Genomic DNA, 14,601 nt, shown 5'->3' on the forward strand with positions numbered 1-14,601 from the left:
GTGAAAATACACACCACCAACCACCTCTAACCTCACATGCTTCAGAAAACACACCCTAGTTTCAGACCTACTCTTTACATCTAAATTCACATCGAGCTTCAAACACTTGAGATGTATCTCTTGAGATGATTAAATGTAGCCGGCTCTCTCCATAATATTTACTGTAGACTACAGTAATTACCATAGCTATAGTATTTAGAGTCTAGTGGAGAAGTACTGCTTATCCTCTCCTCTTTTCTCTTCTTGTATACGAGATACAACCAGATTAATAGAGATTGGTGTGTGTGAAGCTCTCTCTCCTTAGAAACCCTTTTGTACGTATGACTTATTACTACTCTTGTGTGTGTGTATGACTTACTATTACTCTTGTGTCTTTCTAAATATTCTCAACACATTATCAGCATGATTCTCTTCTACACACTATGACAATTTTTTGCTCTAGTCTTTGACTCTTCAAACCTGTTGCTACCCTTGCTCAGTGTCTGCTTCATGATCTTGTTCTTCTTGTTGGTTCCTCACACATTAGCTGCTTGCTTAGAGCACTTATTCCACTCCCTACCTTGCTTGCTCTGAATACTTGATCCAGCCCAACTCCACCCTCTGTTTTCTCCTTGGTGTACCCCACTCCTGTCGTCGAATAGATGTCGAACTGTCGCCGAACTATCATCGAACCCGCCGCTGCCACCTTATTGCTGTTGATGTTGCCGCCCATTGCCGTTGTCATTGCTGTCCATCGTCGTCCGTCGCCGCCGTTGCCGTTGCCTGCTATTGACATCTTATTGCTATTTTGCTGCCTTAATCTACAACTCTCTCCTTAAAAATATATATATATATATATATATATATATATTTTTTTTGTTTTTTCAAGTTCAAGTTTATCATTTTATTTGACTTTATATTTTAAGGTACGTTTTACTCAACTTTTCTACTTGATCTTGTATTTTCTTTATAGATTTATTTATAATGAGTGCTTCAACATCTTCAACTGCTTCTACTATGGTTCCAACTATTACCAGTGCATCCCAACATTTTCAAGCTCTTTTATTTCCACCATTGATTGTGGATGGAAACAATTATCTATTATGGGCAAAAATGGCAAAAGCAAATTTATTTGCAAAACAACTCTCAGATGCTATTATGTTTGAAGAATCTCCTACAACAAGTATTTCTATATCTCTTGCTATTCGTTGGAAAGCACTTCTTCTCCTTCGTTGTCATCTTGTACCTGCATTAAAACATCAATATTTGGAAATGGAAGACCCTGCAGAACTTTGGAAGAATCTTAAATCTAGGTTTGATCATCAAAAGACCATTTTTCTTCTACGTGCACGTCATAATTGGACACATTTACGTGTCTTGGATTTTTCAAATTTAAATGCTTTCAATAGTGAAATGTATAGTATTGTCTCACAATTATGATTATGTGGACAAAGCATTTTTGAAGAAGAAATGATTGAGAAAACTCTCTCTACATTTCTTCCTGCATTTGCTGTGCTTGCACAACAATACAAGAACATGAAATTTCAGAGTCATTCTGATCTCATGTCCTATTTACTTCTTGCGGAAAAGCAAAATGAGCTACTCTTATGCAATGTGGAAGCTTGTCCTATTGAAACTACAATTCCAGAATCTCATGCACTTAATATTTCAAAGTCTAAGAAGAAATTATATAAATATGGGAAACATGCTCATAAGTATCAGGGGTAGTCATAGTCAAGACCATTTCTACCCATGTAGAAAGAATAAACGTTCTACTATTAATTATAGTAGAAAACAAAAATCAGAGATGCATTCTTGCCATAAGTGTGGAATGATTGGACATTTAGCACATGCATGCCGTACTTTAGAATATTTTATTAAAATGTTCCAAGAAAATAAGAAATTATGAGCTGAGGCTCGTGAAGTTCATACTATGGATGCGTCCATAGATTCAATTCGTGTTGATGACTTAGAGGCTTATATGAATGATAGAACCTCTAATTATGAATCAAATGATGCATTCATTGATTCTGCAACAACACATACTATCTTGCAAGATAGACAATTTTTTAATGAAAAATCTTTAACTTGGCAAACTAAAAATATGATGAACATGGCTAAAGCAAATGCATTTTGTTTTCAAGAGGACACAGGGATGGTAAAATTACCTGTGGATTCCATCATAAAATGTAAACATGCGATGTTTGCACCCTCAGCACCTCGGAGTCTGATCAGCTATCGAGATGTGCATATTAATGGTTATCACCTCTTGATCACCACTTTAAATAGAAAAGAGGTTTTGGTTCTTGTGAAGAACCATAAAGTTGTTGAAAAAGCTTTTGCTACAGAAAATGGGGTATACCGAATTGTGATTCGGCCTCCCATTATATTTAATTTTGCATCATCTATCTCAGAGAGTCATTTTTTTCTCTGGCATGGACGATTGGGACATCCACGATTCACATTATTTAGAAAGATCATTCCATGTATAACTGGGCATAATTCAAAGCTTACAGATGTAGACTGTATGGAATTATGTTGTGCATGCGTACAAGGTAAAATGATTACTTGGCCTTCAATTTGGAAACTTCCACAAGAATTACCACCAATGCTTGAAAGATTGCATGGTGATATTTGTGATCCTATTAATCCAATATCAGGACCATTTCGTTATTTTTTGGTCCTTATTAATGTATCAAATAAACAATCTCATATTTTATTATTATCAATTCGAAACATGGTGTTTGCCAATCTTATATCTATGCTTATTCACTTTCGGACACATTTTCTTGATTATCTTATAAAAACATTGCATATAGATAATGCAAAAGAATTTACATCAAAATCTTTTGAAGACTATTGTATTGCAACAGGAATCAAGTTGACATATTGTATTCCATATGAACATGTTCAAAATGGACTTGCAGAGTCATTTATAAAGTGTATACAACTCATTACCCGGCCACTCCTCCTTTACGCAAATCTACCTGCATCTATGTGGAGTTATGCAGTTTTAAATGTTGCAGTATTAATATGCCTCTGCCCTTCTTCTCTTGAAATTGTTTCACCACATGAGCTCATTTTAGGTCATGTTCCAAATGTATCTCACTTATGAGTATTTGGTTGCCGTGCTTAGACTCTAGTACCAGAACCTCAACGGCATACCATTGGAGCTCATCGACAAGAAGGCATATATATTGGTTTTGATTCACCAAGCATTATTCGTATTGTTGATCCATCAACTGGCACATTATTACGTACACGTTTGCAAAATTACCATTTTGAAGAAAATATATTTCCATCTCTTCAAGGAGCAATATCTAATCAACAAAGAAATAAAGTACTTATATTTGAAGCACCAAAAATATTTACAATGAATCCCGATCCTAGAACATCTTTGGCAGAAACTGAAGTTGCTAAGATTTTACATTTAAAATGGATTACGGATGAAACACTTGTGGCTTCAATGATGTACCTAGAATTACAAGAGTTCCTATTAATGAGGCTCAGAATGCACCTACTCAGATTGCAGTGCCATTGACTACAATACCTCAAGTTATGACAACAACAACTAAAAGAACTCGTGGACCAAATAAGCAACCACGTAAGAAGAAAGCTATAAAATTATCTAATCTTGGTATTATTTCTCAAGAAATTACCACTCATCTTGCAGGACTACCAATTCATGATGATATATCCATGCATAATGTACCTTCAATTCCTATGAAAAAGAAACTTGGAATTGGAAGGAATAAGAACAAGTTGAGTAAAGAATTATCTATTCTATAATGTGCTACAGATGATATTTGGGACAGACCATCTGTTACGGTAGATGAATCATTTGCATATATGATTATAGAAGCCCTTTCTTGCAAGGAAAACGATCCTGAACCTCAAACCATCAAAGAGGCGATGCATTGCTCAGATTGGTCAAAATGAAAAACTGCTATTGAGGAGGAGTATGCCTCTTTGCGTAAGAGAAAAGTCTTTGGTCCAATTGTAGACACTCTTATATCTTGCCTTGTGGGATATAAAATAGTATTAATATGCAAGCCAGATGCTCAAGGCCAAATAACACGCAATAAAGCTCGTCTTGTTGCTCAAGGATTTACTCAAGGATTTGGCATTGATTATGAATCCACATATTCTCCAGTCATGGATTCAATTACATTTTGATATATTATTGGAATGACAGTTCATGCCACCCTTGAGATGCATTTGATGGATGTAGTTATTGCATATCTATATGGTTCTCTTAATGCAAATATTTATATGAAAGTTCCACCTGGCTTAGAAATATGAACTCCAAATCAACCCACTCTAGAAAAATATCGTGGTATTAAATTATGTAAGGCCTTGTATGGTTTAAAACAATCTGGATGAATGTAGTATCAACGTCTTCGAGATTATTTAATTACAAATAATTTTATAAGTGATCCACTAATCCCTTGTTTATTTATCAAACGAGATAAAAATGGTTTTGTGATCATCGTTGTATATGTTGATGATCTTAACCTAGTGGGCACTACATCTGCATGTATTACAGCTACAAACCTACTTATACGTGAATTTGAGATGAAAATACTAAGAAAAATAACTTTCTACATTGGTCTTCAGATTATGCATCTTACAGATGGTAGCATTTTTTTCTACCAACTAACGTATATTAGACGAATCTTGCAAAGATTTAATATGATTGATGCTTATCCATTGTCCACACATATGGTTGGACGTGGTCGTGATGGTCATGATCTATACCATCCATGCAAGGACGAGGAGGAAATATTGGGAGACCAATATCCATACCTTGCAGCAGTTGGAGCACTTTTGTATTTAGCTACATCTACAAGACCAAATATTGCATTTGCAGTTAGTGTTCTTGCAAGACATAGTGCACGTCCAACACTACGACATTGGAATGGCATCAAATATTTATTATGTTATTTAAAAGGTACTAAAGACTTGGGATTATACTACACAAAATCCGTAGATCCAAAATTGATTGGATATTGTGATGCAGGATATAGATCTGATATTGCAATAGCTAAATCTCAAACAGGATATGTATTTTTAAGACATGGAGCTGCAATATCATGGAAATTAGTGAAACAAATAATAACTGCAACTTTATCCAACCATGCAGAAATTATTACCTTACATGAAGCATCTCGAGAATATATTTGGTTGCGATCAATTGATAAATTCATTCAAACAATATGTGGATTTTCATATGATGATTTTCCAACTATCTTGTATGAAGATAATAGTGCTTGTATTATACAGATGCAAGTTGGTTTCATTAAAGGCGATAGGACAAAGCATATTGATCCAAAGTATTTTAGTTATACTCATGACTTAATTACTGATCAAGCACTTATAATTAAGAAAATTGAATCTAGAAATAACCTTGCTGATCTCTTCACCAAAGTTCTCCCATTAAGCAATCATCGTCGATTTATTTATGGCATTAGTATGCGGCGACTTGCTTTTCTTGAATAAGAAAGTTAATGAGCTCTTTAAATAATTAAAGAAAATGATGTTGTACTCTTTTTCCTTCATCTATGGTTTTGTCCTTAAATAAAATAAGGTTTTTCTAGATAAGGTTTTAATGAGGCAACAATTCTTGATCTTGGAAGATCACAGAAAAGTATAGATCATAATTCTATAAAAAATTTATATTATGTAAATATTATGATGAGCGAGGAGGAGTGTTGAGATCATTAAATGTAGCCAGCGCTCTCCATAATATTTACTGTAGACTACAGTAATTACTGTAGCTACAGTATTTAGAGTCTAGTGGAGAAGTACTATTTATTCTCTCCTCTTTTCTCTTCTAGTATACGAGACACAACCAGATTAATAGACATTGGTGTGTGTGAAGCTCTTTCTCCTTAGAAACCCTCTTGTGTGTATGACTTATTACTATTCTTGTGTGTGTGTATGACTTACTATTATTCTTGTGTCTTTCTAAACATTCTCAACAGTATCAAACACTTTTCTAGAGATCAAAGGTTGCTATCTGTTCATGTGTAATCGCATAACAATGAAGTCGTCATAGAGCAAGGGCCCAAGCCAAACATGCCTTACTTTTTACTCACCCAAAATAGTCCACCCAACATGTTACACTAAAGGGTTTGCATTCGTCCCATTCATAGGATGTCGATTCGGTCCTCTACACCAATGATCTTGCGTGAATCCATTCATCAGATTTTGGAAAGAAAGCTTGACATGGCCAATGCTCAGTAGTTTCCTCTGCCAAAAAAAGTGGACGATGGCTCACCAAATTCTCTACGGCATGGAAGTTGGGCCAGTTGCACTTAAAAAATAAATATTTGTGATAGCTTATCAGATTGAAAGGGCAGATTTGATATTCTCACAAAATTGAAGGGTACATTTGCTATTATCAAGAATTTAGGGGTATTCTTGATATTTCAACATATTTAAGGGATACATATGATATTTTTCCATATTTTTATTTAAAAGAATTTGAAAAGTATAAAAAACTTATTTCTTATACTTTTAATGTATTTTTTAAAAAAAATTAACACAAAAGTTTAAAATAATTAAAAACCCTCTTCTTTAGATGGACCCAACAAAAATTGTGGAAAACAATAACATTTATGCCATGTAGATAAAAAATGTATTCTACCTCATTTTTTCTTCTAAACATTTAGACTTATTTCTCTAACTATGAAGGCAACTCAAGGAGGATCAATTCAAGTAGACTTCTTGATTATTGCAAAAGTCTATGTTATAATGGTAAGAGTGTAAAATTTATAAAATTTAGCATATTTTTTGTTAATGTTATATATGTATATAATAAATTAAAATAAAGATAATTAATAAATTTTGTAATACCAAGTTTGTATCAAAATCAAGGAATGAATAAAAAAACACAAAAAAGTTTGGATAACATGTTTGGATAACAAACATATTATAATATACAATAGATAAAAATTGAAGTTTTTTTTAATAAAAAATAGAAATAATTACATCTTACTAAGGAGATTTATTTCTTTTAAAAGTTAAATTGGTGATTTTATGATAGACGTTGATATGATATGCTGTTGTATCATTTTCAAGTAATCTATTATATAAAACCAATAGCTTGTGGATTATATTATGGTTTTGAAAAAAATATTGTTCAACTAATAAATTCTAAAACGTAAAATGATTGTCTTCAATATTATCTTAACAAAAATATGTTCTGTGAATCAACATCCCTAGCTTCGATTCATTAGGATACAAATTTAATATCTGTTAATTTTCATTTTTTAATTAGTATGACCTTAATCTTTTAAGTTGTAGCACAGTATCACAGAATTAATATTTGATTCATCTTGTGTTAAATTCACATTTCTGAATTAATGTTTTGCAGATATATATATATATATATATCTCTCTCTCTCTCTCTCTCTCTCTATGCATATACATATACACCTTGTTTGTAATTTTGTAGATAATTGGCTGATGGTGGTACCACAACTAGTAAACTCATAGAACTGAGTAGCAGCTTATGGAAAGCAGTGAAATATCACGATGGTGTGTTCCTACTGTATTTTATAACTCTATATGCAGTGTTCAATATGTTAAGTTACTCAAACTTGAGAAAAAAGCCATTTGTATTTAATTTAAAATTTTGAGGATGTACCCAAACGACAATTTTTTTAATTCTTTGAATACTCTAACAGAACATATTTTCTTTAAGCCTCAAAAGAAAACACAAAAAAATACTAATAAATAAGCGTTGTGTGGATGACTGAAGCATTTGTAGCCATTGACCAACACAGCACTAATATAAGCTCATAGCAGAATGATTAAAAGGTGTCATTCAAGATCATGGAGCCTTATTGCATGTATTCTATGTGACCTAGTCATGAAATGCTTGAAATGCAAAAAGCATCGAAATTACCAATGATATACTCAAATATTTCTTAGCAACAGGAACATAGACAAATCCAAATTAATGGTGATCAAACATTGCTCTTACGGTGGCACAGAATCAGCGTCGAGGTGCATTCAACTTGCAGTAAAATGCAACGGCCTTCTCCTCACTTCTTTTCCTGTGAACCTCCAGAAATACAACAATTTAAAGTAAAAATCCCACAATGAGGTAAAACTCCCTGTAACATTAACTTCGAAGTTCGAGTCAGTTCATAGAAGACAATAACCTCTTCAAATCTTACTGTTGCAATACCTCTGGAATACCAGGTCTGAATGGTATTGTGCAAAGCCTAAGCACTGATGAAACTGAGACATATTCACAAGTTGTAATTAATTGCAACTTGGCCGTTGCATTTTACTGCAATTTGAATGCACCTCGACGTTGGCTAAAAAAAATGCAACGGCCAAATTTCTTAACTATTATATTAGATATACACTGTCCGGTAGAGCAAAATTGTACATACCACATTCTGCAAGACTGGTGTATGCATGCATTCATTACCAGGAGCAAAACCTTTTTTGTAACCAACATTATTTCTGTGGTAATGTATGCAGGTCATCTGCTGATCAATTTTTGTGGGGACCATAAAAGAAACGGGGTTTCATAACTCGTGGGTGACGGAATTCCTCTCTAGCAGCTACATGGTGCTCAAATCTCAGCTGTACAATCAGCGACCCTTGACGTTTCAGTGCGAATGTAAGAAATGGCTGTATTAACATAGAAACGCTCCAAGAAGCATGAAAGGATGACGCAGATGTATTGAACTAAGCCATTAAACTAAACAAGTTACACCAGAGAAAAATCAAATACTGAAAGGTGTAGACTAATGACGACACTACGTGTTAACACCAGAAATGCCGAGACGACTGTGAAGTTAGATAACATACCTCGTCGTTGTTTCTTATGCCAAAATCATGAAGACGAGCGTCATCATCCACGAGCTTCTCCTTTCCAAAACTTAAGCAGAAGTTGTTCCAGACATGCTTCCTGCGACACACAAATGGATAGAAAATGTTGAGCATCTCATGCAACCCTTCATTCCTCAAATGAATAAACTTCATTTAACGTGTGCTAAAAAACTAGGTTCAAAGCCACATTTGAAGTGCGAAGGAACGTTCATGACCCTGCACAACCTCACATCAAGTCAACCATGATTGGAGTATTAACCATGAAATGTGTCTGTGGCCAAGCTGTGATTGCTCGTCGGAGTCGACGTACATCATGATTGATTGCTTCAGATCTCTGACCTTGCCATTGTTCGGCACGGTAACTTCTGAAATCAAAGTGTATTCGAACACATTCTCAAACATGAGAATTTGGACATACTGTCGATATGGCGGCATCAATGAGAGTGTCATTTTCAATGTACGTTCCGATATAGAGTTGAACTACGGTGGTGCACGTCTGATAATAGTCAGGGGAAATTGATGTCACCCTTTACAAATGGAAATCACTTTAAAGCTACAATGAGAGGTTCCTGAGGATAAGGATAGTTTATAACATGATTCTGATCGAGGCAGGATACATATTATTTCGTGCAAGGGATGATATATATATATATCCATATGTATACTTCATGAAATTCCTAGATTCAATTCTATAAAGTTTGCGAAGAACATTGACAGAAAATTTCTCTGCCATTTTGTGAACGAGGGGAAAAAAATAATTTACAAAAGCATTTCACCGGCATGCGCTGCACATATCTGGGAGTTGTCTAAAGTATGCGACCAGTTTTATGAGGATGGAAAATTATTCAAGTTTTTCAAAGATAGCATTCAAGGGCATCGCATGGAAGGAGGTATGTACCAAAGTGGATGCCATCAAGCTTGAGAATGGACAACCGTATGGCACTCCCGAGCTTCACCCCAATCAAGGTATCAGTGCCCACAACCGTTTCATTTTTAGGCACGTGATCCAGACTATGCTCATAGGGCAACGTGGATACCAGAGGCTCAAACTGGCTCCTCCTAAAATAAGTCCCCAAGTCGCCTCTCCTTACACCCGACATCCTCACACCTCGGAAATGAATCTAAATGCAGCAAAAACACTACGAAACAGCGACAGAACTCCAAAAAGACCACTCCAACCGCAAACACTCGCCTCAACAACTAAATCAAGCACATAATTGCTTCCTCTCCCACCTCCCCCACATCTCATGTTCTCAATTCCAAAGAACACACCCAAAACCCACGTCGCTAAAAACTGAAAAGCGAACCCTCCGAGCTCTCAGAATAAATGCAACTGCTGAGGAGAACGAGGGCGGAGAGGACAAGCTAAGCTCTAAGCCGCCAACTGAGGCGACCTCTGACAACTGAAGCGAAAAAACAACAGCATTGCTGACAAGCAGACATGCTGAATGGAATTGTGCTACAGATGGGTGGGATTGAATGAGCGCAAGCGAGGGTTCTAAGAAATCATATGAGTTGCGATGAAGATGAATCAACGCAAGCTTTTCATTTGTGAAGGATGCTGCTGCATTGACGATGAGACGAGCTCGGAATCCTGTATTAGGAGCCCACGCCTGCCCTCGTCACTACGTGTCTCAGAAACCTCTTTGTTCAATCGACTGGCTCGAGACATCTGGACCGTCAGATTTCCAGATTGAATCCTGGCCGTTACAGAGTCTATAGGAATCTCATGGGGAACGCATAGAGCGGGCGGAGGATCTTGGGAGAAACTGGCTGCCCGCGCAGGGGGGCAAGGAGGGCAATGCAAAGAGAGCAAGGAAGGGAACGTGGCGGGGCAAGCAGGGGAGCACGGGGAAAGCGCCGGGGACAAGTAACGTGCCGGAATTGTGGAGATGGGGATCGTGTAGGGAACATGGGAGAACTTGTCGAGCATGCAATCCAATAATGAAGGTGGTCGCAAGTCCCGACGACCTTCCCCTCGCACCAGTAGCGTTGCATGGCGGGACAACATGGGTAGGTGGTCTTCCACAAAACAAACTGTCTAGATAGTCGCTTAGTTGAGTGGAAGACGGGGGCAAAACAAACTGTCTTGAAAGTCGCTTAGTTGAGTGGAAGAGGGGGGCTTGCCGAATCCTGCAGAGAGTACTATGAGGAAAGTAGTGCCCCTTTATAGAGAATGGCAGCAGCAATCGTAGCAAAGGGAAAAGTAAGGAAAAAAGAAGGGATTTTTTTTTAGCATGGATAGTGATTGTCATGACTAAGATATGGTTTTGCATGAAAAAGATGGAAGTAATAAAAAATGGGTATGAATGGTGACCATTTTTTACCACCAAGGAGAAATTGGTGGTGAAAAATGAATGGAATAAATTAGAAATAAGTATAGATGTCATGGACATACATATTTATTCCAGTAATTACCTATATGAGTAAATAGAAATAGATAAAAATAGATTAATTTCATAATATCTTCTAAAAAAGCTTCTTAAAAGCTTCATAGATTTGACTTTGACTTTACATATGTTTGTAGTTGATTAATAGGTTAAATACTTGGTCAATAAGTTAACCATGTATCATACATATTGATAGCTTGTGAAACAAGCTAATTATATGGCACACATATTAAAAACTTGTCTTGCAATTTAAGACATGTGTCTTGCAAAGTCAACATATATTGGAGGTCCTATAGAACATCGCTACGTAGCTCCTTAGTATGATAGTATATATGGAGTCAAGAGTAAAGCCTTCTTTACTCTTGTTAATATTTTTTTGTTCTTAATCTAGTTTCAAGAATCTATATTCTTCTTGTCTTTAGTAATAGTCATTCTAGTCTTAATATTATATTATTTTTAAAATAAATATTTATTCTTTTTGAGTTATATAAGAATATTTTAAAGTTCTTATTTTGATTCATATTGTAATAGGCAATGGATAGGATATTTGTATTATGCACACATAGAAATATATAATTGGAGTCATTTTTGAGAAGTTTTTAGAATTAGAGTTAGCATGGTGGTTCATGTGAAATCTACCATAGAACCTTCTAAAAAGACTTAAGACAGTTACCGTTGTAGGACCTATTTCTAGAGTCTTTTAAAAAGGTAGTTATTTTGGTAGAATCTACCATTGGAGACATTCTAGAAAATTACAAGGATAATTGAACAAAATATAAATAAAACTAAATGAGTCTATTTGGGCATTTTGTTAGATATGGTTTCATATTTTTTTTCTTAGTAAAATATGGTTGCTTTTTCTTATTGTGTTTTTGGTTTGATAGTATTTGGTTCTATTTTCTTTTACTCAATCTTGTCTTTCATGTTTCATTCCATTTAATTACTTTTAATTTTATTCTAGTATATTTATTCTTATATTGTATCAAGATCTTTGTTGTTATAAAATTAGTATATTTTTAGACCTTATAAAATCTACTCCTATTTCATTGGTATTAGAGTAAGTGTTAGTTTGTTCTTTAGTAGTGCATTGATAGCCACTATTTAGTCAGAATTCAATTATTGTGATCACATCAAATATTATTTTAGAGCTACAATGAGCTATTTTAAGAAGTTAATTAGAAAAAGAGACTATATTACAATAATAAAGTTCAGCAAAAAAATTATAGTATGAGAGATATGACAAAGCAATTCCAAATAGAAATTTAAATATAACACCTATTAGGCTAAATAGCTACTGTGCAACGACAAATAGAAGCTTCTAAGGCAAAGAAGTTGACACCTACTAGGTTGAAATTAAGCAAGCCTAATACATACTTAGAGACCTCAATGCAAGAAGAAGTATGCCAATGGCTCTTTAATATGCGACAATACTTCCAATTATCTAGGACAAATATGAGAAAAGAAATTATATATGCCTCCAATTATTTGAAAGATACAGCAGTTATTTGGTAGTGACATTGAGTTCAAGGCTATGGAGCTCAAGGTAGATTTTGTGATTGGAAGGAGTTTAAAATTGAGCTTAAAAGTCAATTTTGGCTTATTAATATGAAAAAGTTAGCACCCAATCAGTTGGCTAACCTTACACAATCTAAGTTAGTGTAAGATTATATCTCTTAATTAAAGTCCCTATATTTTTAAATTGACAAAATTTTAGAAGTAGAGATAATGGATTGATTTATACAAGGATTGAAATCTGTGGTCCAACAAGAGGTGGAATTAAGAGATCCACAAACATTTGGAAAGGTAGTTAAAATTGTAGAGAGAATCGATGGTATGCATTTCAAAAATTATGGAGTACAACCTATAGTGGGGAATCCTATGCCACTAGCAAATATTATGTTACAACAACCAATCCTAATGGAGATTGATGCTCTGCAAAGACTATTGATACCAAAAAAATGACAAATATTGGCATACAAGGGATTGTGCTTTTATTGTTGAGAGCTAGATCATTAAATTAGAGATTATTCAAAATGTCAAAGTTTAAATATCAATAAATCATTATAGATTTATAATCTCAAGGGCCACCAAGTTGATGAAGAAATCGAGCAAAAAAACATGGCTCTTTAATAAGGGCATCGAGAGCTAGTATTGGAAATAGTTGCTATTTTTCAAAGACAAATAACATGACCTTAGATAACTATCAGAAAGGTTGATTGATATGTCTAATGGATCAACTAAGAAGATAGTCATATTGAGTGCTTATGGATTAAGGCTCTACAAAAAATTGCATCTCAATGATAATTTTCAATCAACTTGGAATTAAAATAATGATGAACAAAGGAGATAGTATATATTTAGTAGATTAAAATAAAAGATGAACAAGAAAACTTGCTGAGTAAGATATGTGAAGAAGAAATCCTAAGACTAAGTGACTCATATGCCTTAAGGAAGAATTTTAGAATAACAAAGCTTAGATATGATGTTATCTTTAGTATGCCATAGTTAGAGGTAGAAAATAAATAAGTCAATTAGTGAATAAGGATAATCTCTTTCAAAGATGGAGGACAATTAGTTACTCTTTGTGTCCTTATTATAAGTAGGATAGCAAAACAATTTGTAGCTAAAAACTTATTTGTAGAAATGACTTTTATGAAAAAACAAATACGACATAAGTATGATTCTTCAAATTGACTCACTAGTTGTTTTAAGATAAAAAAATATATTTAGAGTGCTTAAAACCACAATATATGGTAAATAGTATAGAAATCTTTAGACAAATAGAAAATTAGAATATTAGTTATAGAATTAAAGTCCTAGTAAGATTTAGAAGCAATTATCTTAGTTGATTTAATATTTTTTTATTTATTATTGAATATTAAGAATTATTTATTAAGGTTAATATTCATATTAATATTCTATTTATAAATATTATCTAAAAAATTATAAATATTAGTTAGTAGTTAAAAGAAGTATGAAAAAGAATCTCATGTCTTTTTAGTTATTTATATAAAATTTCATGGATTTATAATTGAAGAAGGTTTTAAAATATTTTGAAAGATTCTAGAAAATATAAGTAGGTTCTAAGAAGGCTCTTGAAGGTTCTAAGAGATTCCAAAAGGTTTCAAAAGGTTCTAGTAGATTTTAAGAAAGTTCTAGAAGGTCATAAGGGATCCTAGAAGGTTCTAGGAGGCTTTAGATGATTTAGGAAGTTGTTGAAGAAGGATCTTAAGCTTACTTTGTTCTCAAGCCTCATAAAAACTTCTCAAGAACCTTCTTAGAACCTAATATATATAAAAGTTGAGGCTGAGAGGATCCTCAGTCTCGATAAATCACTTCTTGTGGTTTAGCTAAGACCTTCTTGCTTTGTATCTAGTTA

General features: G+C 34.2%; 1 protein-coding gene across 5 annotated transcripts; it reads right to left on the bottom strand.

Annotated features, from left to right (window-relative positions):
• Window positions 1–7,583: 7,583 nt before the first annotated feature.
• LOC112274067 (U11/U12 small nuclear ribonucleoprotein 25 kDa protein) lies at window positions 7,584–10,451 on the bottom strand. 5 transcript variants are annotated; one of them, XR_016499825.1, is made up of 5 exons: window positions 9,731–10,451; window positions 9,092–9,194; window positions 8,812–8,911; window positions 8,388–8,583; window positions 7,584–8,042 (listed from the first exon to the last, which is right to left on the bottom strand). XR_016499825.1 is itself a non-coding variant. In XM_024503226.3 (4 exons), exons 1-4 carry the CDS (start codon window positions 9,930–9,932, stop codon window positions 8,031–8,033), a joined length of 420 nt encoding a protein of 139 aa, XP_024358994.1. In that variant the 5' UTR covers window positions 9,933–10,448; the 3' UTR covers window positions 7,584–8,030. The 5 variants fall into 5 exon arrangements, 2 of the variants coding, with proteins under 2 accessions (XP_024358994.1, XP_073385845.1); XR_012216318.2 differs by having other exon boundaries at window positions 8,426–8,583; window positions 9,092–9,197; window positions 9,731–10,450; XR_012216317.2 differs by having other exon boundaries at window positions 9,092–9,197; window positions 9,731–10,450.
• Window positions 10,452–14,601: the final 4,150 nt, after the last annotated feature.

This window comes from Physcomitrium patens, chromosome 21 (assembly GCF_059467195.1).
Source record: "Physcomitrium patens ecotype Gransden chromosome 21, ASM5946719v1, whole genome shotgun sequence".
NCBI classification, from domain to species: domain Eukaryota; kingdom Viridiplantae; phylum Streptophyta; class Bryopsida; order Funariales; family Funariaceae; genus Physcomitrium; species Physcomitrium patens.

What these genes read in the sequence shown, in the direction of transcription:
- LOC112274067 (XM_073529744.2), bottom strand. Translation starts at nt 9,932, where the DNA reads ATGTCGGGTGTAAGGAGAGGCGACTTGGGGACTTATTTTAGGAGGAGC. An exon ending in GGCCACAGACACATTTCATG is followed by an intron (nt 8,912 to 9,091) that starts GTTAATACTCCA and finishes TGTGTGTCGCAG; the next exon opens with GAAGCATGTCTGGAACAACT. An exon ending in GCATAAGAAACAACGACGAG is followed by an intron (nt 8,584 to 8,811) that starts GTATGTTATCTA and finishes CTGATTGTACAG; the next exon opens with CTGAGATTTGAGCACCATGT.